Source organism: Hippocampus zosterae, chromosome 18, assembly GCF_025434085.1.
Source record: "Hippocampus zosterae strain Florida chromosome 18, ASM2543408v3, whole genome shotgun sequence".
Taxonomy (NCBI): Eukaryota; Metazoa; Chordata; class Actinopteri; order Syngnathiformes; family Syngnathidae; genus Hippocampus; species Hippocampus zosterae.
In genome coordinates this window covers 13,678,295-13,701,637 of record NC_067468.1, presented here as the reverse complement: position 1 = coordinate 13,701,637, position 23,343 = coordinate 13,678,295, and the positions used below count along the sequence as shown (strand labels likewise).

The window sequence follows — 23,343 nt, the reverse complement described above, 5'->3', positions numbered from 1 at the left end:
CGCGAGCTGTATCATTATTCTGCCCAATTTTACAGTCGTTTGCACAAAAATGACAGGAAGCTTGCTCCCCGTCTCCCCGCTGAGCACGTGTGTGTGTGTGTGTGTGTGTGTGTGTGTGTCTGTCTGCAGGTGTGTATGACCTCTGCAATACGTCTTACAAGTCCGATCACAAGTCGTGCACAACACGACTAAACGCCCTTACTCGTGTTGATTTTACTTCTTTTTTTTTTTTTTTTGCAAGCATGAGAGTGTGCAACATGGGAGCGCTAAGAGGCAGCAGGCGTGTAACTCTCCGCTAAAGTAGATGCCCGCATCATTAAACCAGTAGCTTAGCGATTTCCCTGGCTGCTCACCGCAGGCTGTTGCAAGGCAGACAAAGCAGACGGTCCTATCGGGAAGCGGCACTGACAAAGACAAGGGCAGGGCGACAGTCTCAACTTAACTCACTTAAAAAGCAGATTTTTATCCGCATGTGCACATTGGCATATTTTTCCAGGGAGTTTTGAATGAAGCGATGTGTATATGTATAGAAATGAAAGCTAAACACCTGCCCATGAACAATAATGTTCTGTGTAGTTTTAGAGGACTATCTTGCCTTGAAACCTTTTGATCAATTTTTGAAATTTATGCCTGAGAAGCACTAGTGAAGCTGGTCCTTCTTCTGCAAAATAATCAACAATGACAAAGTGTGACCTTGGGTGCACAGGTCTATCTTCCCTGGAAGGTGAAGTAATTTCCATATGATGTCACATTGTTGTCAGTGTTAGTGTTGTAAGAATGCATAAAAAACAAAAACACGCACAGAAAAAGGCAAAACCCTTGACAAAAGTCAATGTTATGCTTGAGCTCGTGTGATGTCACGGATGATGGTAACTGTGAAGCTGTGTGACTATGACCTCATTGAACAGGAAGTCAAATAGACACAGGAAATGCATGCAAATGACCACAAAAAATGTCAACATAATGGAAAATATTTTTGGTGAGATCTAGTAAGCAAAACGTAAACATGGACAGCGGGACGGCAAATTTGATGCATCCCTGCTCGAAAAACAGATTGGAATGAGAGGGAAAAATAAGGGTCGGCGTGATCGCTCTTCTTGTCACATGATCATGGGGGAGATGCATATTATGTGTGAATGGCAGGAGGGAAAACTATTTAAAAAATGATGGATGCTGGAAATGGAGCAGAAAAAAAAACCACACACGGCAAGCGGATACGCATGAGCGTAGGTCAGAGTGACTTAGCAGCCCTATCAGCAGTCTGCCTGTCGTGTCTTTGGGGACTTTTTAAAATAGGTCATTGGCTGACCTGCATTTATGCCGCTGCGGCCGCATCATAATGGCGCCATTTTTGCCAGGCGACATTCTCACACAGAAGGTCTCTGCCCGGGGTTTTGTTTTGGAAAAACGTGGATGGAAACATTCATGACTTTCCCCATCGTGAAAAATGGAATGTGAATTCAGCGAACCACTTTGTAATAAAACAAAAATACAGTAAAACTACTCATACTTTGAAGACGACTGAGGGTCAACACAGGCCAGATTGCAATATCGGCCCGCTGTATGAAGGAAAGCTTCACTGTATGTAGTTAGCCCTAATGATGACTTGCTGGAAGGAAGTAAAGATGAGAAAGCTAGCTGGCTAGCTGGCTAGGTAATTAGATAGCTAGACAGATGAGATCCCTTAAAGATGAGAAAGCTAGCTGGCTAGCTGGCTAGGTAATTAGATAGCTAGACAGATGGGTGGACAGACACGCACACACTCACAGTACATACACATGTACGCACAGTTCTCTCCTCAGCATGTTAAGTGGAGCAAAGTACAAAAAAAAAAAAAGAATCCAGAGAGGCTGACGTAAGACAGAAAGTGTTCATTTCAATTTGTGACGCTGGGTAGATATCGCACTACGTTGCCGCATTATCGCACAATGAAAGTTTGATTGATTTAGTCCCCTGAGGAAGATGAGTGAGCCTGCTCATTTTGTACGAGGAAATGAAGGGACGGCAAATGTAGGGGACGACGCGCTAACTGTGGAATCCCGCGGAAGGTTTTCCTTGGAGAAATCATTCCTCTCGGTTTCACGTTGCCTGAAGTAATAAAGCTGAATGAAGCGGGAGGAGATGATGTCTTCTTTCAAGGTTGAAATGGTAAATTACAATTCGGAGCATTGGAAGCACATTTTGGGGTAAAATACCCCTGGAGAGACACCAATAAACTTGGGAATCAGAACTCCAGTCGTGCCTCATTGTAGCATGTTAGCGTTTGGCTAACATGGAAACAGACTAAACTCGTCTCATTTTTTTGTCAATTAGAATAACCACAATTATATTATTATTATAAAAAAAGATGAGTCAATAAAATGATTTAAATAAGTCATGTACTCACTAACATACGCATCCCCAGTGGTCATAATTACAAATATCAAAATATTTGGATGAAACAAATCCCTTTTAGGCCCAATATAAAAACAAATCAAATGAAAAACAAGTTTGTGAGGCAAAAAATGAACGTGTGCTTCGTGACCACGTAATCTTCCGCCGCTGTGGTTGGTTGCTGGCCATTCGTAACTTGAAATAATGAATGTCGGGAGCTTTGTAAACTGAGGAATCCGCCGTATGAACAAATAACAACGTGAAACTTTCCGGACAGTAGTGCGCTCAACCGTCGTACAATACACGATGCGTCAGGTATGACGGGTGGAGTATCAAACGAGGCCTTGCTCAGTAAAATGGTGGTGGTGAAAAGTTGGGAGGAACATTGGCTGAGGATTTTGCTGACAGTTAATGGAAAAAGGATATAGCAACTGTGCTCCGAGTAATTTTTTTTTTTTTCTGGCAATTACAAATGACTCGGAGCTATCCCAGCACGGCTAGACAAAGACACGAGAGTCAATCAAGTGCCAAATTGCTGGGAGACGTGACAAGTAATGGGAGGCGTTTGTTTATTACCTGATGTGTCCTTGGGCTGGACTGTTACCCCTCGACGTGACGAGCGGCGCTACAAAGCCAATGAATGTCTCGAGTCTAGGCTATTAAAAAGAGATCACAGTTTGTGACTCAACTGCCGCGTATAAACACTGACAGGGTGGTCCTGCAAGCTGCTAGCTCCTTCATAAGAGTGTCTATGTGTGTCTTTTCCCAGAAAGGCAGTAATAACAACAGTAAACAGACCAACAGGCAGAAGCACCATTAGCACAACCACTGGCTGGGAGGGTAAACAGTGACACACAACACAGCACACACAATCACATCTTTTACCGTTTGCGGCACGTCACCGTGTATAATTCAACCGCAGCCGCGTTCCCCTGAGAGCTGGGGGGGGGGGGGGGAGACACAGCCAGACCGGAGAGCCTTTGGCCGTCCCCGGGGGGCATCGGGGGGCCCATCGCCCGTCACTCTTGCCTTGCCTGACGCTAACCAGACACAGCAGCGTAAACAACACGTTCGGGGTTGAGGAGATGGAGAATCGAGGGGGTTGTGGCGTGGCAAAGGAGACAACATCAAGAGAAATAAAAAAACGCGGGGAGGAAAGACTGACGACAGAGGAAAAGGACAGATGTTTGCAGTCCACTATTTTTTTTTTTTGGTCTCATAACCTCCCCCCTTAAAATCGCTCCCTTGTAAAAGAAAGCTATTACATGTCCAGGCAATCCCACATTAAACAAACATTAGTTCTCTCTGCAGGGCCAGACTCCGCCAAATGACATTGTTTCCAGATGCCCTGTCTCCATCAGCCCCCCCCCCTCCGCGCTACTGCAATACCCACTCCTCAAGCGCATTTCTCCTCTCTATATGGATGCTTTCCCACTACATAGTGCAGTATGCATTAGATGGAAAGAAATGACTCAAATGAAACACACCTGTTCATATCCGCATCCCCTTAAAAGCATCAGTCGGAAAGAACAAAACAAGAGAAAGTGGGAAAATGAGACGTTCTATATGAAAGGTGAGAAAACAAACTGATGTGTTGCAACACGGCAGGTATATGTGTTGTTGTTGTTGTCTTCCCACCCCCCCAATCATCAGGTGAGGAAAGTACAATCTGGTGGCAAAGCAAAAATATAGAGCGTGGAATTTTCCGGCTTCAAACAAACTATCAAAATGGGAAGTTTAAAACTCGACATTCAATGTACACCTCCCGTGTGGAAAGGAAGTGACAGTGTTGTCCCGACATGGCGCAGCTCGACCTGTGAGCGAACACAGACACTTTGCCTGACATTTTACATTTGCGGTATTCTTCCACTTGATCGCATTTGATTTCTTCCTTCCATAGTAATCAACACATTTACGCCGTTATTTGCAAGCCGGTGTCTTCGTTTAATTGCTAATGACTCAATGCAACCGCACAGCTGGGGGCTGTGTGCTCTACTCTGCTACAAACAGCATTTATCAATCGCCTCGTCAAATCTAACCAGCCGCGGCAACAAGATTGATGACCATAAAATAATTCACACTTGTTTGATTTGACAAGGTGGCCTGAAATGTGGCACATGCCAAGCTTTCGCTCTTTGAATTTGTAATCCAATTCACGGTGCCGTTCAGCAACATTCCCTTCATGTTCGCTTTCTGGCAGATAGCCGTTGTCGTGTCTGTCAGCCATCTAGGCAAAATAATTTCAGCATGCGACGGGATGATCTTGTCTCAATTTCTCCACATGCACAAAAATGTGCTGCCAAATTTCGACGTAGAGTTCAAAAAACGTGGTTTAATATCGTGTCTGACAGCAAACTAGCAGAGTACTTTTTTTTCGTACCGTCATTCACAAAAAAAGTTTCCACAACACAACTTTGCCACAAGTGCATGCCAGGGTGTAAGGCCCTATTTCCCTCTGGCACAACACACCTGGACTTCAACTTCTTTACCACCAAAGACCAGATAAAGGCTAAGTGCATGTATGTGTGCGTGCGTGCCAGTGTGTGCAAACAAATACATCACATTCCCTTTTCATCTGCAAACATTAAGAGTTAAATGTGACTTTTAGAGCTCTGGCAGACATGGGAACCAATGTCACATTGAGTTAGTATAGTCTAAAGTCAAGCACAACAGCGCTATCACAGACGCTGACCAGTTCTCTGACCCAGACTGGATGTCACACGCTATTCAAGGAGGAGAAGGAAAGATTCCCATGAAAGACCATAGAGGAAAGATCATCCGGGTGCCCTTGAGCAACAGACCGAGTGGATAATAAGCCGTGGTGCGCCGATGTTAACACTCTGACCTTCCGCTGTGTGCCGCTTCTTATTTGTTGTCGTCGCCGCTATTAGTGTCAGCATGGGAGCACACCGCTTGATCTGACATGGCAGAGTAAAAGGTCTACTTGTGTATACATATATACTTTGATCCATACACATACATCAATTTTTATCTATACACGCACATCTCGATATATACACAGAAAGAGAGAGCGAGAGAGAGAGAGAACAGAGCCCCCCGAAGGAAAGGAAGCAAGCCTGAAAACATATCAGGATAATTGCATTTTTTTTATATCATCTGTATGCACGCATTGATGTGTTTGCAAAAGGGGTCTCATCAGACAGCCGCTGCATGCTTGAAGGAGCACTCACATGCACTCATGTTTCCCCCAACGCCCGAGGGCATCCTCATACACGTCGCGCCCCCTCATACAAACACACTTAGGAGAGGAACTACAACAATCTAATGTGACAGCCAGACTCAAGACTTCGACTGGCAAACCTGAAGGCAAGAGGTAGTATGATGATTGATACCGTTATACAAAGCACGCCCATTGGTCGGGTTGCTGTTAAGAGGCACGGTAAATATTGTCTGAAGCCACACCCCTCTGAATCAGCAGTTAGGGCCCATTTATACAACAGAGTGTCCCCAGTAGTCCAAACATGGTATTATGATGAATAATCCATTCGCGGGGTACGAATGAAGCAGAATGAGCCACGTGTTTAAAGCCTCAAAGGAGATCGACCCTTTTTATTCGGCATCGCCCCCTGCTGTCGACTGAAATGGATGTCAAAGTGCCCATTGTCATGTCACGTGATCAAACGCAGGAATCTGCGTTGGTTACCTTGAGTACAGTACGCGATATCACAGCATTAAGCACAAACTTGTTCATTCTTTTCTTCGTGATGTGGGGGGGGGGGGGGGTGTGGAAGTCTCGTAACATTCTCAAAATCGGTACATGTAGATCCTGCTTGAGCAAACACGCCAAAGCATGTGTGCGCCCGTGTGTTGTTCGCGCGCGTAATACTCACATAGTCGGGCAGGACTGTGCTGTCGCTCTGTCTGCCTCTCAGGCTCTGCGTTGCCTGTTCCAGCACCTTGTTGTGCTTCTTGGAAAGCAAAGCAAATAGACTGCAGGAGACACACAAACAAGCGCACACAGAGGAAGCAGGAGGCTTGAGTGCTGTGCTGACAAATACCTTTCAGGAGACATCATCTTTTTTTTTGGGAGAGATTTATAGAACTGGCAAGGTCATTTAAATGTGTGTAGCTGTATGGATGTAAAATGTCATCATGTCCTCTCGAACTGAGCCCGACCAGATCATCATCCCACTGAGTCATTCCGAAGCGAATCAATTCACTTTTTAAAATCAAACAGTCCTTGAAACATTTCGCACCTCAATATAAAACGACATTAAATTGTCTTTTGTGGAGTGATACAGACCCTTACTCATAAATCCAGGGAGCACTGTAAAATAAAAACGAAATGAAAGATCTACTAAGGGATCAATTCAACTGCTCAATGGCCTTTAACAGCTACACCTGTTCATCTGTCAGCACGAGGACCACCAAAAAAAAAAAAAAAAAAGACTCACGGGACCTCTTTAATGAAATAAAACGGAGATATTTGAGCAGCTTTGTCCGAACGTCTGTTAAACCAGTCGGGCTTGTTATACTTTTAGGATGTTCAAGCTCCAGCTGGGACCCTGGCACACAATAACACACTTGTGCGAGCGCGGCTGTCATGGAAACAAGCGAAACGGGTGAACTTCTTCCACGTGGCCCGCTCCGTGGTGCCGATCAGTCATGGGGGGCAAAAGTGACGACAGACCGCCTCACTGTTCAATGTGTCCGTATCTCAACAGGCTTCCAGTTGTGTTTGGTGCGGTTCGATATAAAGGTACAGAAAATAGCGCCACCTAGTGAGGTTCATTCATTCATTCATTCATCTTCCGAGCCGCTTGATCCTCACTAGGGTCGCGGGGGGTGCTGGAGCCCATCCCAGCTGTCTTCGGGCAGTAGGCGGGGGACACCCTGAATCGGTTGCCAGCCAATCGCAGGGCACACAGAAACAAACAACCACTCACCACACTCACACCTAGGGACAATTTAGAGTGTTCAATCAGACTGCCACGCATGTTTTTGGAATGTGGGAGGAAACCGGAGCACCCGGAGAAAACCCACGCAGGCCCGGGGAGAACATGCAAACTCCACACAGGGAGGCCGGAGCTGGAATCGAACCCGGTCCCTCTGCACTGTGAAGCCGACGTGCTAACCACTGGACTACCGGGCCGCCCCCTAGTGAGGTTATTGTAGTAAAATTGAAAATCCGTTTTCGTGAATGAAATCAAATAAAAACCAGAACGCTGAAATAAATACAAATTAAAAACAACCACCTAAGATTACAGTTCACGGTAATAAAACAAAACCAAAACTAATAATAATTATCGTGAAAATGTCCTTCAACAGGAGCTTATGTTTTTTTTTTTTTTGCCTCTCCGATATGAAAAGTAAAAATTTCCAGGTAAATATGAGTAAATACGAGCTCCAGTGACAAACTTGAAGCATTCTGTATGCGCGAGGTTGATTTCTATCGTGTTACACATCCAAATCAGGATTGCTTGGCCTCAGTGGAGATGCGCGCTCGACCCAGTTGCTCTTAAATTTTCCTTCAACACAAACACAGATGGAATTTAAAATGCCGTCCACCGAGGCAGGTTCGGAAAACATGTTTTCACCAGCCTGTTGGGAGAGATCAATTTCCGTCATGAATCCCAACAAGGCAATTTTTATGGCGCATGGAAATGTGCTGTTGGGCGCATCGATGACTCACAACTTAAATGCGAAGCCAAGAGAGCACCAAGTGAATGACTGTACCGAGAGACAGAAAGGGAGAGACTGTGGGAAGTGATTTCATGCGGCGAGGGACTCCGTAATGAGACAACGTGTTATCTGTGGCCCAAGAAGATGAACAGTAAATAAAAGGAAATGATGGCGCTGGGTGTGCTGGCGGCAGGAAATTGAAGCGCTGGCCTGTAAACAAACAATGGCCGTCATGGTTCTTGTCTGGGACCCCATTTAAAGGTGGCCGGGGGTCAACGGTCTGACTGTCTCTGTCTGGACGTTTGGAAATTCCGGCCAGGAAATCCCCTTTTTTCTAGCTCGGCAGTTCATTTGGTTCATGGTGGTTATCACTGTGGCAGCTCAATGGACGCCGCGGCGGGACTGAAAACGTTCGTGGATGGTTTCTTCCTCCCCAAAAGAGCAGTCCCAGATAGGCAGCGGGACAGATAAGAGGATGCTGGTGCGTGCATGATGACACGTGCGTGTGTATGCGTCGGCGAGGGGAGGAAACGCTCTTTCCTGCGCGGTCAGAAGTTGACAATGTGAAGTGAATGGCTCGAAGTGTGTGTGCACAGGCGCGTTCCCTGGATGTTGCATAATATTATCCTCTGAAAGCAACTGCAGCGCACACTTAATATTTTATATTTTGTACTTGCTCTGCACACACGCGCATACATACGCACACTGCAAATTCACAGTGGCATCGGCTGTTTTTGTGCCGATTCGACATCAATTATTAAAATGACATGGCTGGGTTGGGTATTTGTGTTTCAAAGTATTTGTATTTGTTTTTTATTCATTCATTCATTCATTCAATCATCTTCCGAGCCGCTTGATCCTCACTAGGGTCGCGGGGGGTGCTGGAGCCTACCTGTCTTCGGGCAGTAGGTGGGGGGCACCCTGAATCGGTTGCCAGCCAATCGCAGGGCACACAGAAACGAACAACCATTCACATTCACACTCACACCTAGGGACAATTTAGAGTGTTCAATCAGCCTGCCACACGTTTTTGGAATGTGGGAGGAAACCGGAGCACCCGGAGAAAACCCACGCAGGGAGGCCGGAGCTGGAATCGAACCCGGTACCTCCGCACTGTGAAGCCGACGTGCTAACCACTGGACTACCGGGCCGCCCGTTTTTTATTCATTTGTTGTGTATTCTATATGAAAGGTGTTTCGTAAATGGAGAAAACAAGAAAATATTACTACCTGATGATACGCTGGGCAGCGTACTGGTGGAGACATCGGAACTGGGCGGACATGTTGGCAAGCGCAGCCAGACAGTTGGTGTGGAGGTATTTATCCTAGACGAAGGAGGTACGGTGATGCTATCAAACTTTATCATCAGTACTTGGGACACTTCTTTGGTGACAGAACTGCGGCTTTACCCTTGTGCGTGTCATGTTGAACTGGATGGTGCGTATCACCACCAGGATGAGCAAACTGCCGAGGGAGATCTCGGTCAATGACCTCTCGGAGTACCACGTGACGTTCTTCAAGACCTGCGATGACGGGATCGCGTAGAAAAGAAATGCGGCGAACTAGCCACGTGCTTCGTGGGCTCACGCAACGACGCGGCCGACTCACCACTTCGTGGACGGAGCGGTTGAAGGCGTCATCTTCCGTGAGGATGAGGAGGATGATGAGGGCCATGTAGACATGGTGCGAGTTCCTTTCCTCCACGTGGTAAAGGATCTCCAGGATGGGCAACACCTAAGGAAACGTAAAAAAAGCATGTTGTGTTGTTTATGCTCGGTTACCGGGAAGCTACCCAATCTGCCCTCCACATCTGTTCATTTTGCGAAGTTTTAAAATCCAGCTTCTCATCATGGGTAACTAACTGTTCATGCCTTTCCAGATGCCTAACCCCATCTGCAGTTGAGTAACTAAAAGCAGCCAGCGACTATTTGTAAAGATTTGGCCATCTCGGTACCCACCAGATTGTCCATGTCTGTTCTGGACAGCATGTAGGTCCTCATGTTGGCGTTCTGGTGGAGCAATGTGTAGAGCAGCAACGTGGCCTGGTCAGAGCACTGCTGCTCGCACAGCGCAGTGTACAAGCTGTTGAAATTGATCTGGAACGCGTGTGCCTGCTCCACGGCAATGGACGTGTCTACAAGGGCCACAGGCAACCGTATGTTCAAGTGAGAAAATGGATGAAGGATACTGAATTATATAATAGAGCCACAGTGTCCTAATTTTTGGCAACCTTCCACAACAAATGCAGGATGTCTGCCATTGTTGCTCTTTGTCCGTACGTAAACATGTTTTCTTTTTTTTAAATCCACAATAGTTGTGTAAAAAATAAATAAATAAATATATATATATATATATATATATATATATATATATATAAAATGCAATGCAGAAATACAAAAAACAACAGGGGGCGCTATAATAATTTAATTTCAGATGATTAATAGTCGGCGGCCCAGTGGTTAGCACGGGTTCGATTCCAGCTCCGGCCTCCCTGTGTGGAGCTTGCATGTTCTCCCCGGGCCTGCGTGGGTTTTCTCCGGGTGCTCCGGTTTCCTCCCACATTCCCAAAACATGCGTGGCAGGCTGATTGAACACTCTAAATTGTCCCTAGATGTGAGTGTGAGTGCGAATGGTTGTTCGTTTCTGTGTGCCCTGCGATTGGCTGGCAACCGATTCAGGGTGTCCCCCGCCTACTGCCCGAAGACAACTGGGATAGGCTCCAGCACCCCCCGTGACCCTAGTGAGGATCAAGCGGCTCGGAAGATGAATGAATGATTAATAGTCTGTCACGATGCAAAATGATAATAATACACACTAATCCATAATAAAATCTAAAAATCATATACAGTGGTACCTTGACTTGCATTTTCCTGAGAAAACCCACATTACAAAACAAAATGGTGGCTAAAAGTACCGCCCCGGACCCCATTACCTTGTGTGTTTCTGAAGCAAGAAATTGCCTGGCGGTAGGGGTTGGGCCAGTCGGGCCCATCAGTCAAGTTGGCCAGGACCAGCAGTAAAAGGAGGCTCTGATTGGACAATGGTAAGGGGTTGTGTTCCAGATCCACCCCAACTTTGCTGCCAGCTCCGCCCAAGGTGAAGACGCTCCATAAACCACCTCAAGACATAAACATGTGATGTTACAAATAGTGTAGAACCTCCCGTTTTTGATCACAAGCATGCAAGTGGCTTAGGTGAGGAATGCCTTCAAATGAAACGCTGCACACACCACCCCGGTGTATCCAGACTGCTGGAAAATGAAAATGCATAAACGGTAATAGAAAATGAAATGGAAGCTAAGCTAACTCGGTTCCCATCAGCTACGTTCAGCACGGCACCGCCAAGACGTTATTCTAGGAGCGCAATAGTTCTTATAAGCCAAACGGACAATGTTCTTATAAAAACTCGTAGCGTTGAAATAAAGATGCCTTGGTTGAATTGTGGTCAACTGTGGCGTGGCGCTCGTGGGAGGGACGCTTTATTAGGTCTGCCACCTTAACTTCATTGTTCAAGTGGCATTCGTCAACGGGTTATAAATCACAGTGCCACCGAGCTATAAATTAAAGGTGCACTTAATATTCTGTTATATCTCTGTAATCTATAGGTCACAAGCGTCAAACTTGTTGTATAATAAAGTCAGGCTGAATTATGCTTCATTCGAGAATGAATGCAAGAGGAAATGAGCCGCCAGACTTGATGTAATCAAGACCAGAATGGGCACAATGGAATCATAGCTGACCCTTTGCAGCGCTCGCAATCAAACAACATAGGAGGCGCCACAGAACAAAAACTGACGAAGCCACTCTAGTCTTTCCTTTTTCTTTTGTGTGTGTGTGTGTGTGTGTGTGTGTGCATGTGTGTGTGTTCTTGCTGGTGGTGGTGGTGGTGAGATGTGTTGAGTTTCTCGAGTGAAGTGCGGGCGCGCTCAGGCGTCATGAGAAGCATGAGCATCGAGGCACACGGATGACCGCCCTCTGGCTCCTGGACGTCTAGCCACAGGGTAGCTGTGATGATGCAAGCTTGGGGCCCGGGGTGGGGGTTCTGATGGGCAGTCTTCCAGCCTGACAGGTAGAGCCAAGTCTACATGTTGCCATCTAGTGGTGAAGGTTAAAGGGCAGGGTAATTCTTCATCTGACTATTATCACATAATTTGTTCATGGAACGCTAAAATTGACACTGGGTGAGCTTTCGCCTTAATGTCCTTTTTTTGTAATGTACGATGTGGGCTGGGTTCCGATTACCTTTTCGATATGGGAAGGTGTATTTTAACAAGCATGTGCCCCTTTTAGATTCACTGTAATGTTCTGTTGTTTACAGCAGTAAATCTTGAAATTCTTCCTCTTAATGTAGTTTTGGAATTGTGGTCCAAAAATTGAAGTGGTCGGTGATTGTGGGTGTGTAACTCCAGTGAGGGAGGAGAAAGATGACTTCACCACAGAGCCCAACTTCTCACATTCACACATACATACGCACCGAGAGAAAACAAGATCTTAAGAGAGACGGACGGCGCCAACCTGTGACACAGCCTTGCTCCAAGCATCACTGGCACCACAGTGACTGGCCCGACTGTGTCACTGAAGCCAGTATGGCTGCCACATTTCCTGCACTCACACGCATTCACTGAGCTTTATTCTACCTGAGCAGCAGCAGCAATTTTTTTTTCAACCTCTAAATGACTACTGTGACTTCTCTGCCTGTGGCCAGTCGCTCAGTTGGGGGGAGGAGGAGTAGAGAAGTGACAAGGAGACAGGGGAAGGAAAAAGCAAGGGATGGAAAAGGTCACACGCGTACACAGAGGTCAACGCACCGAGAGCTGCAGACTTGGGTCATAAACATGGTGATGCTGAATTTAATTGTTATGCTGCACACAAATGGAATCAGCTAGAGATTAGTGTGCCTCATCAAAGATGAAAGAAGACAGACGAGACACTCGGGATGTTTCTGGAGCTGTACAGAGTCAGACAAGATGACAACGTTGTTCTGATAACCTCACACATATCAGCACATGGTATGTTCAAAAGCACACATTTTCCCATGACGCATAAAAACAGCGCAGAAATAAAAAAAATGTAAAAGAAAAAAAAAGGTTCTTCCAGCGGCTCAGAGAATAAAACAAGACCTAAACGTGTAAAAATTCTCCTTTTGGAATTCTTGCTTCACATGAGTTCTGTTGTTTGAATTGTAAACAACATTTTCCACATGGAAATGGAATGTGCACGCTTCACGAGACGGGAGAAATAAAACAAGCGCTGTCGCCGTGCAGCGACCATATGAGTCGCCCTGTGTCTTTGTTGAAGTGGGTGTGTGTACAAGGGAGGCGGCTGCAGACAGACGGGCTCTGGGGGATTACAGAAGAGGACAGGGCACCATAACTCATCATCAGGCCCGTCTGTGGCCGTTCACACACACACACACACACACACACACACACACAGGGCAGTGAATGCCGATGCCTCAGTGGATGTGCTCTGCCACCATCACACCACAAAGAAAGCTTTTCTGCAAGGGGAAGCTCGTGGGCGCACATCCGTGCTAACAAGCATTCAAACAAGGCAGACATAGGTCCAGAATGCAACAACGGGGCCAGTTCACACGCACGCAAGCCGCGATGCTCATTTTTGACCCATCACTTTCATCGATGCAGCTTTGTATGCCCGGACGGCATACACATTTATTCCTCTAATCATTTGTGGCTCGGGTATGAAATGAAAGACAAGAGAAGGGGGGAAAACTGGTTTGTACTTTTTCAGGGCAATACATTGATTGCTTTGCTGTGACAATTCCCTTAAAAAAACATTTGCAAACTAAAGATGTTGCAGAGCAATTTAAAAAACGGCTAACGCGCTGATCACGAGAATGGATGAAATACCTGTGCAAAGATTCGAGGCCCAATAAATGATGTACATAATTGGCAGTACATATCCTGGTTGAAAAACAACACCTTGAGAAATTCATAGTAAAGTTCACAAATAGTAAAAAGTTCATTGGGGGGAAAAAACAAAACACAGAGGTTCATATGATTTAATCTCCACAAATAACTCACTCGTTTTTTGTTTTTTTTTTTAATAATCTGCATTGCGAATCGTTAGGAACCAGAATCGAATCAAGGACCCAAATCTTGAATCGGAATTGTCCATCGATGCCCAACCCTAGGTGTCTATCAATTTGGTGTAGGTCACGCTAATCGCTATTCAGGTTCGAGCAGGACATTTGTGTGAGTGTGTGTGTGTGTGTGTGTTCTTACTTGCCACGCCAGATGCCAGGCCGTAGAGCAGGCCTCCCTCCGCTTTGGGCTCAAAGATGTGTGTTGCTGGCGGCGGACATTTTTCCTGCCTGATGAAGTTATAGAGCAGCGTCTTCACCAGGCGACTTGTCAGTGACAAACTAGGGACAGGGGTGGGTGGGGGTGGGGGGTAAAGTACATGATTTCCCTCTTTGCTTAACGATACAGAAATGTTGACAACAGTCCATTGATATTCTGCACGACAACGGGTGCTGGGAGTGACTTTTGCTCATATAACTTGGGAGCAGGAGTTTTTAGGACAGGAAAGAAGCAGGAATTTGGGTCAGAAACCCAATGGAATGCAGGTCATCACTTAAAATTCCGATTTGGCGCTCGTGTCCCAGACGGCAAGCGAAGGGTCACGGGGGAAACGCCGGGGCGATGGCCAACTTGGACGTTTCCCTGTTTTTAAGACGGCCCGCTACGGCAACAAAGTGTTTGTACAACTTTAAGGAGACATTTTCCAACTCTGGCTTGAGGAAAGGTGCAATGACAACCAAAGAAGCAGAAACTCTTGTGATGTATGACAGCAGTACAAATGTTTGTGGATTGACTGCAACAATTTTTTTCTTTTTGTTTTCCATTACCTCTCATGGAGGGGGGGGGGGGGGGGGGGGGGAATAAATCACGTGTCGACCACCATTCCAGAAAATGTGTGCATTTGTGTGTTGGCCCACCATCGTCCATTCATGACATGGCGGTAGATCAAGCCATCTCTGAGGATGTCTTTGCAGAAGAGCTGGTAGGAAAAGAACACCAGCAGCGTGGTGACGGCTTCAAACAGGATGCTGTAGGTGATGTCACTGCAGGGACACAAGACGTCGGTGTGGACATTAAAGCCGTAGCATCAATTGATAGCTTGTCACCGAGTGAACGTCATCTCTATCGCTGTTGTGGCAACGCTGGATTATATATCGGGGCCTATGATAGGAATGGATCAGTCAAGATACATTTTGACTGTGAGCCAGACATGCTTCAATCGATCAATCAATTCTCAAGGCCCCTCCCCACTTTTTCACCTAACCAAGACATTTCCAACAACTGTGTCCTCGCCATGCCGCAAAGGGGCCTCGTGGTCACTGCACCTGCCTCACGGTCAAGAGGTTGTGGGTTGGAATTTTGGCCACGTGGAGGTTGCATGTTCTCCCCGGTGCTTGAGTGGGTTTTCTCCAGCTTCCTCCCACATTTCCAAAACACAAATGTCAGGTTCATCGAAGAATGTGAGTCTGAATGGTTGTTTGTCTGGAGTAGATGCCCTGTGACCGATTGGCGCGATGGAAAAATGGAGACAGCAAGTCTGACATTTGGAGGTTTTACCCATTGCCTTCAAACACGAGACATTTACCAGGGTGAAATATTTTTCAAACTGAATCCTGCATGTGAAACAGACACACAGATGACAATTGCAAGGAGACTTTTGAATCCTCATCAAGGCGTGTGCGTGGAGCATAGTGGAAAAGATCATCTTTATCAGTTTCCCATATATGTACAATGACTACAAATGAAAAAGATGATGAGAGGGAGTGACAAACTGTATATGGGACACCACCATTTCACATGTTTTTCTTTTTCAGTCGCCTAAGCAAAATGTCAGACAAGTTGCATTATTAAATTGCCGTGTGGGAACAGTTGGGGCATTGTGATCATCCCAGTCACCGTAAGTGCCTTTTTTTTCCCCAAATAGTCTGAGCACATCTTGACCTTTTTTGAAATGTGCACAAGTGACGTTCATGATTTGTGCGCACACGCGCAGAAAGTGCTTACAGCAGCGGTACTTCAACGATCAGGTGCACAAGGTTGGATAACAGCTCTTCAAGGAGGTCCTCATGGCTCGCTCCTAGAGGAGACAAAGAGAGATGTTAAAAGCCCTTTTTATGCTGCCTGTAAAATCTTGACATTTTTGCACCATTGTTCCGTGCTGCGATTCTGTATGAAGGCCAAAGACAGAGAATGGAGGGACTAAGTTGACCTGGCAATTTTCCAGCTTTCAAGGTAGTTTCAGAGACGAAACAGAGGAAGGTCAGTGCCGTATGTAGTCCATTTTACACTGCCTGGAAAATAAAATGTTAGACTGCCTTGTTCCAACCTGTGTGACTGTTCTATATACACCAATGAGGATGGAGAGGTGAAGGTGATGTCAAAGAGCCAAGATGGAGCCAAAGGTGCCATGGTATAACCCAGCATCTCAGCTACATCTTGGCTCACCCTGGCTTGCACGCCTAAAGGGGGGATGGGCCTTCAGATAGTTGCTCGTCTCACTTTCCCTTGTGTGTGATGTCACTGTAGTGCAGAAGTCTTGTGGGCGTGGTTTATTTTCCCATTCATTCTTAATGGGAGAATGATGCGGCTCCATCTTGGCTCACGCTGGTTTCTATGCCTCCCTTCAGTCCCCCCAAAAGGGGATGAGCCTTCAGTTGCATTTTCCCTTGTGTGTGATGTCAGTGTGGTGTCAAAGTATTGTGGGCGTGGCTTATTCCCCATTCAACCTCTATGGGAGAGTGGTGCCAGGTTTCAAGGTGAATGGAATTTGAATAAGGAAGGAAAAGTACACAAAACATTATGAGTTCATATCACGGAAGGACCCCATAAGCACAGCCATCAATAAAGGTACACGACTTTCCCAGCTTTCTTGAACGCAGCACAAGTCACTTAATTATATCGGATTGTTTGTCAGTTTCCATGCCCTCTCTGACCACAACTTCCTGGCCTTGACGCGTTGGCATGAGACTGGCTGACATGGCTCACCTCCACAGGAGCCTGGCGCCCTCTCCTGGTAACTGAACTGCAAATGCAGCTCCTGCTCACTCATCTCGCGGATGAACACCTTGAGCAGGCAGCGGATCATGAAGAGGGCGTTGTGGGCCTGCCAGATGAATAGCTGACTGCAGAGGAGAGTAGATATCACATTATAACACATTTTGGATGCAGGTTAACTTGAATGACAGATAAGACTGTTAAAATTGTATTTAAAAGCAGTGGCTATTTGTTATTATAAGTGTCATAATGTTCATTACAAAAAAACAAAAAGCAAAAACATGAATGTTGAGTTCAATCTTTCTCATCCCGTGAATGACTGTTCAAGAAAAATGAAAGTCAAACGTATGATACTTTTGCCTAACACCTTTGGCGCTCACTATAGTTTTTAATACTAAAGGGGTTGAGGTCTTTTCTACACTTGGGTTTCAAAATCTGGAAAAAATGGAAGGCAACTGAGGTAGAGAAAGTTTGGCAACACTTGAATCCAAAATATAATAACTCTAAGTGACATTGCATTTCCAATAGAATTGATGACGGCAACCTCGCCCGTCCTGCTTTTGATTAACTCTGCCATCTTAGACACATTAACAAGGAACACTGATGACGAACACAAAAAAGCTTCCCACACTCACTCTTGGCATTCTGTGGAGATTTTGAGCTCCTTTGTCCGTCCCAGGAAGATTCTAACCAGAGCGCCAAGGTTTCCTGTTCTGGGATTGTTTTCAACTGAAAACAGGGTGGAAGAAAAACATCACACAAGGTGCAGCATACAATGCAACTTCCCATGTGCCTGACTGCAGTAGTGATCAATTTATCAATTAAGAAAGTTGCCATACTGAGGAGCTTGGCCAGTGGTAACACAGCCTCTTCCAGTAACTTGGAGTCTCCACTGAAGAGAAAGAGATAAACAAAAATCCACATTCATCACACAATGATCACTATAATGTAACCCCTTGAGAGGAAAAAAACAACAACATTTTTTAAATTATGTCACTGGAACTATGCAGCCTAACACTGCTTCCGCAGGAACAAATCACTAACTAGTCAATCCCTTTATGCTCAACCAGGACGAAAAAACATGATGAATCATTACTCAAGTGACAGTCGGCTTTGCAAACATCCTGGAATACTGGCGGATCCTGGGTGGGACTTAACCGCTTCAGACATGTGACTAGACTTCTGCGCCAAGTACCTGCTGGTGGGACTGATGACGGTAAAGGAGATGAGCTGATTCCAGAAGGGGTCATTCTCCGATATGGACTCGGTGCCCACCAGAACCTTGAGGTTGGGATTGTTGGGCAGGTCACTGAGCTGGCTGGTGTTGGCTCCCATCTCCAGACTCAATGCTGCCTCACTGCTTGTTTGCTGGGCATATGCCAAGACCTGCACACATGAAAGTACTTGAAATGTAACAACGGTCAGTCATATATCTGAAATACTACACATACCGAATACTGAAATAGGCAACTGTGATCAGCCTTTTCCGCGTCTTGGCCTTACAACTTCAAACATGTTTGATATCATCACAAATCTTTCAATTTTTGCAGTGATGCAACACAACCAACAACCAACAGATGAGCTCTAACAAAACCGGACGCTCTCCCAAGAGCATGATGGGAAAAATTCGGATGGAGGAGGGATGGGAGGGGTGCAGAAAGAATGTGGTCTTGTAAATAGTGACCCAGCAAAATTCATCGTCTTTGTAAAATCTCAGTCCGCGGCGAGGCTGTAACTAAAAACTATAACTTGTATTTAAATGTGGGCAGGTGCGAGATGATGTTTTTCTAAGGGTCTTTTCCAAATCTTCCCAAAGGACTCTGATGTACAGATAGCTTTAGCGGCTTTTGGGCAATGAGGGGCAGGAGGGGTACACCCTTAATTGGTCGCCGGCAAATTGCAGTTTATATGTAGACAATCATTTACACTCGTTAATCCTTCGTTAGAGGTGCCTTTTGGCGAGAGAAGCAGATTAAACCATTAACTAGTCATCAACCAGTTGCAGTGCACAAACACGAGCGTTCACACCCCGGGACAATTTCGAATCTTGATGACGTGATGCTGCTATCGTTGTGACTGCGACATGACGGCGATCATTTAATTACGCTTGAATAACTAGAGAAAGTTGAGGTTGTTGCTATAACAGCTAACGTTAGCCGCGAGTTCGCCATCAGCTGACCGCTGAGCTTACCTGTCACAAACGCTTTTCGCCGCTCCCGCGCCGCTCGTTACCAGTAGGACTGCTAAATAAATGCACCCCGTGTTGCGTCGCTTAATGTTATCCAGGTGTACGGTTAAAATGTGCAAGCGTCAAATTTGGAGTCATTCCAGAGAAGAGAGAAGTTTTGCTACACACTCCTTCGCCTCCATGTTGAACACGTCGCGGCCTTGCGTGATGACGTCTGGTAAGGGGAGGGTCATATGCGTCGTGACGTCACATGACGGCCCTCGATTTCGATTTCTCTTTAAAAATCTGCTTTGTGATGACATACCTAGACTGGAATGTCTAATTGTTAGTACTGTATATATTTCCTGTTTGTTGGGGGGGGGGGGAAACTCGGTTTACAAGGGAGGTGTGTTTTTACATCGCCAACGTAACACAAACGTGTCCGCAATTGTTAAAAAGTCAATTAAATGAACAGTTCTAGGCCATAAGTATAAATCAATCCATCCATTTTCCGAACCGCTTGATCCTCACTGGGGTCGCTGGAGCCCATCCCAGCTGACTTCGGGCAGTAGGCGGGGGACACCCTGAATCGGTTGCCAGCCAATCGCAGGGTACACAGAGACAAACAACCATCCACACTCACATTCACGCCTATGAACAGTTTAGATACAACATCCAAATCTGAGAACTGAAGAGATGCGGTAACCACCATGACAGCATACTGCCTTGTTCAAATTATATCTAGTATTTATTACGCCCAAAATTAAATCTTGACTTTTTTTTTATTATCTTAACTCAACTGTATTTATAGAGCACTTACAAACAGCCATCGCTGCATACAAAGTACACGCTGTACAATTATAAAGAATAGTCCAAGAGTAGAATGATTTCCTTTCACAAGTCTCAAATAATAATAATTAATACATATCAAACAGTCTTTCTATAAGTATTTACTGTGACAATGTCAATAAACTACATGTCATCTGGAACATTTTGAATGCAACATCTAAAAATATTTACAGTTTTATTAGTTTTGCTGTAGAACAATTTACAACCAGAATGATCAGTCTGTCTTCTTATCGCCTGCTACAGTGGATCCATTGGCAGTGATGTCTCCATTGTGGTTGAGCTGGAACAAAGAAAGAATGAGTGGATCATTTTTTTTAATTATTTGATTTTATTATACTCTGATTCTTATTTTTTGGCTTTCATTTTACCTCCTTGGATGTCCCGTTACAATTCTCACTGACAGCTGTGTCACCTGTGCTGGATTCCTGCACTGCTTTTTTGGTCCAGAATGTATTGATGATGGGTGAGATGAAAGGGTAGAGAATGGGCTCCAGAAACCTCTTGTAGACCCACAACAGAACTGGGATGACAATGCAGGGGATGCACACCATGGCTGCAGCCAAGTTACGAGCCTACAACACAGAAACGGATGTCAATACTACATTGTTAATTCGTGTAGTGATGTTGTGAAAGACAGTTGTAAGCTAGTGGCAAAAATACACATTTATTGACCCATTTAATACAAAAGATTACACAATTTATTACTGCAATCCACCAAATGCCACATCATATATTCTTGAGGTTTTGTTTATTTAACGACGATTGCGTCATGACGTACTACGTGACTAACGCTGACTTTTTGTCAGACATTTTGGAGATAAATTAAGTTACACCGTTAAATAGTAAAAAGAAGCACGGGTTTCCATAACAAGGCTCACCTTTTAGAGATGAAAAGCAGAAACTCTCACTGCGCTCCTGTCATACAACCGAACAATCGAGAAGGCGGAAGCCAATGCGCACGCGCATAATCTACTTCCGCTGCAAAGCGTCAAGCAGGAGGCGGATGTAGTGGCAACGCAGCCGCCTGACTAAAAAAAAACAAAAACAAAAAAAAAACCTAAATGGATATCTGAACTTTAACTGTGTGAGTGACTTTAAGCTTTTCTGTTTGCTTGTTGATGAAGTCAAATCTAATATTAAGTGGTACACGTTTTTAAATGTCTAATGTTAAAATAAACGACGTGAAGTTAGCTATGTAAAAAGTCATGTAACAATGGCAAGCAGATTCAACTTTTCAAAGTCACGTTTGATTATCCGGAATTAGTATGACCGACATCAATAACTTATTTCAGACTTGTCGTAATTACATTTTGAATGAAGTTGGGAGGAAAAAAAACGAGCGCACCAAGACTGCCAACGTCGATTGTGTTTTCACCCATGGAGATAGCACTTCATCACCAAGATGATGTACAACATTTGTTTATTCGTGTAGCGGATAGGATCTTGCGGTGCATGCTGCAGACAAATGCCCACCACTGGCTACACCAAACACCATTGTGAGCTCACAATTTGACATTTTTTGCTTTTTTTAATACTTCGCCCCTCCCCTCTCCAGCGCCACAATGCCACTTTTGATGCAGTCGCAGAGCGACGATGACCAATACGTGCTGGTGGCCACCTTGGACAATGCACGCAATTTGTCCAACATCCTAAAAGCCATAGCTTTCAAAGACCACGCCCTCTTCACCGCCACACCCAACGGCCTCAAAGTCACAGTAGAGGACTCTAAATGTCTTCAAGCCAATGCCTTCATCCAGGTTTGTTATTCTTTGTAGGGCTTGTTGAATTCTGATTGTAATACTAATATTGAGTTGTATATTGTAGGCTGCAATCTTCCAGGAGTTCACCATCAAGGAAGATCTGGTGGGATTGCAGATCAACCTCACAGTTCTGCTGGATTGTCTCAGTATTTTTGGAGGAAGCACAGTACCAGGTGGGGAGTTGTAAGCTCCAAATATGTCTTATTACAAGTCTCAATGTATCCATGGTAGCTATACTGTAGGATCTATCATGCACATGAACAGTGTCTTCTGTATATGCCTCAGGCATGTCAACCGCCCTGCGACTGTGCTACAGAGGCTATGGTCACCCCCTGACCCTGTTCCTGGAGGAGGGTGGTGTGGTGACCGTTTGCAAGATCAACACACAGGAACCAGAGGAGCCGATTGACTTTGAGTTCTGCAGTAGTAACGTCACAAACAAGGTGGAGGTCAAAGCTAGCGGAACGTCTGCTGTCACGGCACGGTACCCCTAATGATTATTCCTGTGTTTTTCCTAAAGGTGATCCTGCTGTCTGAGAGTTTAAAGGAAGCTTTTTCTGAACTGGACATGACCAGCGAGGTGCTGCAAATCACCATGTCCCTTAGCCAGCCTTACTTTCGGTAAGCCCCTCCCAACCTTTTCACTGAATGCATTTAATGATTTTACTTTTGATGCGTTCACCTCACTACAGGCTGTCAACCTTCGGCAACGCTGGAAGCGCTCATTACGATTACCCCAAAGATTCTGACATGATGGAGTTGTTCCATTGCACCACAACGCAAACTAACAAGTGAGTGTGTGTGTTTTAATACTTTTGTGTTACAAGTCAAAATTTGAAGAAACCTAAAGGTTTTTCCAGGAAATTCAGCTTACATTTAGCGCTCTGTCCAACCAGGTACAAAATGTCGCTACTGAAGCCGTCCACCAAGGCGTTGGCGTTGTCGAGCAAAGTGTCCGTGAGGACCGATAGCAGGGGGGTCCTGTCGCTGCAGTACCTGGTGCGCAACGATGACGGACAAATCTGCTTTGTGGATTACTACTGCTGTCCCGATGAGGAAGTGGATGATGAGTGATTGTTCCCACATTTTTGGGGCAAGGCAGCTTTCAACAAGAGTTTGGTACAGGTAAATTGTGGACAAAATGGGTTCAAAATGATTGAACTTGCAGCTCGTTCCAGCACTTTCATATTTTTTGCTCTCTTTGTGGATATACTTCTACAGACTTGGGTGTATTATAACAGGCAGCTTTTTTTTCTAAGGGTGTCTCCATTCGATTATAATGAAAATCTACCTGATGGAAAGTATTTAAAAAAAATCACTCAATTGCTAAAGTTCGAATGTCCATAGTCATATTTCCATAGTGAAGGCCAGTAGAAGTCACAACCTGCTACGTTTATCTGTATTATTGTCAATAAATGTTTTGTTTTTCACACAATACAATAAACTTCATACAACACACATTAGTCTTACCTCTCGTTGAACTTTAACAAGTGGATATGTATAGAAATCTTTATT

General features: G+C 45.2%; 3 protein-coding genes across 3 annotated transcripts in view; 1 reads left to right on the top strand and 2 right to left on the bottom strand.

Annotated features, from left to right (window-relative positions):
• The window catches only part of dym (dymeclin), a 34,693-nt gene extending 15,223 nt beyond the window's left edge, over window positions 1-19,470 (bottom strand). Inside the window, exons 1-14 of the mRNA XM_052051293.1 lie at window positions 19,244-19,470; window positions 18,248-18,438; window positions 17,892-17,944; window positions 17,688-17,781; window positions 17,044-17,180; window positions 16,063-16,135; window positions 14,976-15,101; window positions 14,260-14,399; window positions 10,948-11,133; window positions 9,974-10,149; window positions 9,624-9,749; window positions 9,425-9,538; window positions 9,246-9,340; window positions 6,225-6,324 (exon numbers count right to left, since the gene is read on the bottom strand). Coding sequence (XP_051907253.1) covers window positions 6,225-6,324; window positions 9,246-9,340; window positions 9,425-9,538; window positions 9,624-9,749; window positions 9,974-10,149; window positions 10,948-11,133; window positions 14,260-14,399; window positions 14,976-15,101; window positions 16,063-16,135; window positions 17,044-17,180; window positions 17,688-17,781; window positions 17,892-17,944; window positions 18,248-18,387 — 1,560 coding nt within the window. The 5' untranslated portion in view covers window positions 18,388-18,438; window positions 19,244-19,470. The remainder of the gene's footprint in view (window positions 1-6,224; window positions 6,325-9,245; window positions 9,341-9,424; window positions 9,539-9,623; window positions 9,750-9,973; window positions 10,150-10,947; window positions 11,134-14,259; window positions 14,400-14,975; window positions 15,102-16,062; window positions 16,136-17,043; window positions 17,181-17,687; window positions 17,782-17,891; window positions 17,945-18,247; window positions 18,439-19,243) is intronic.
• Window positions 19,471-20,226: 756 nt separating this feature from the next.
• Window positions 20,227-21,055, bottom strand: LOC127591312 (UPF0729 protein C18orf32 homolog). Its single transcript, XM_052051304.1, has 3 exons — window positions 20,947-21,055; window positions 20,437-20,640; window positions 20,227-20,348 (listed from the first exon to the last, which is right to left on the bottom strand). The coding sequence occupies exons 2-3, from the start codon at window positions 20,617-20,619 to the stop codon at window positions 20,283-20,285; spliced, it is 249 nt and encodes an 82-aa protein (XP_051907264.1). The 5' UTR covers window positions 20,620-20,640; window positions 20,947-21,055; the 3' UTR covers window positions 20,227-20,282.
• Window positions 21,041-23,286, top strand: rad1 (RAD1 homolog (S. pombe)). Its single transcript, XM_052051303.1, has 7 exons — window positions 21,041-21,150; window positions 21,624-21,825; window positions 21,893-22,001; window positions 22,114-22,271; window positions 22,349-22,449; window positions 22,521-22,619; window positions 22,725-23,286. Exons 2-7 carry the CDS (start codon window positions 21,631-21,633, stop codon window positions 22,900-22,902), a joined length of 840 nt encoding a protein of 279 aa, XP_051907263.1. The 5' UTR covers window positions 21,041-21,150; window positions 21,624-21,630; the 3' UTR covers window positions 22,903-23,286.
• The last annotated feature ends 57 nt before the right edge of the window (window positions 23,287-23,343 follow it).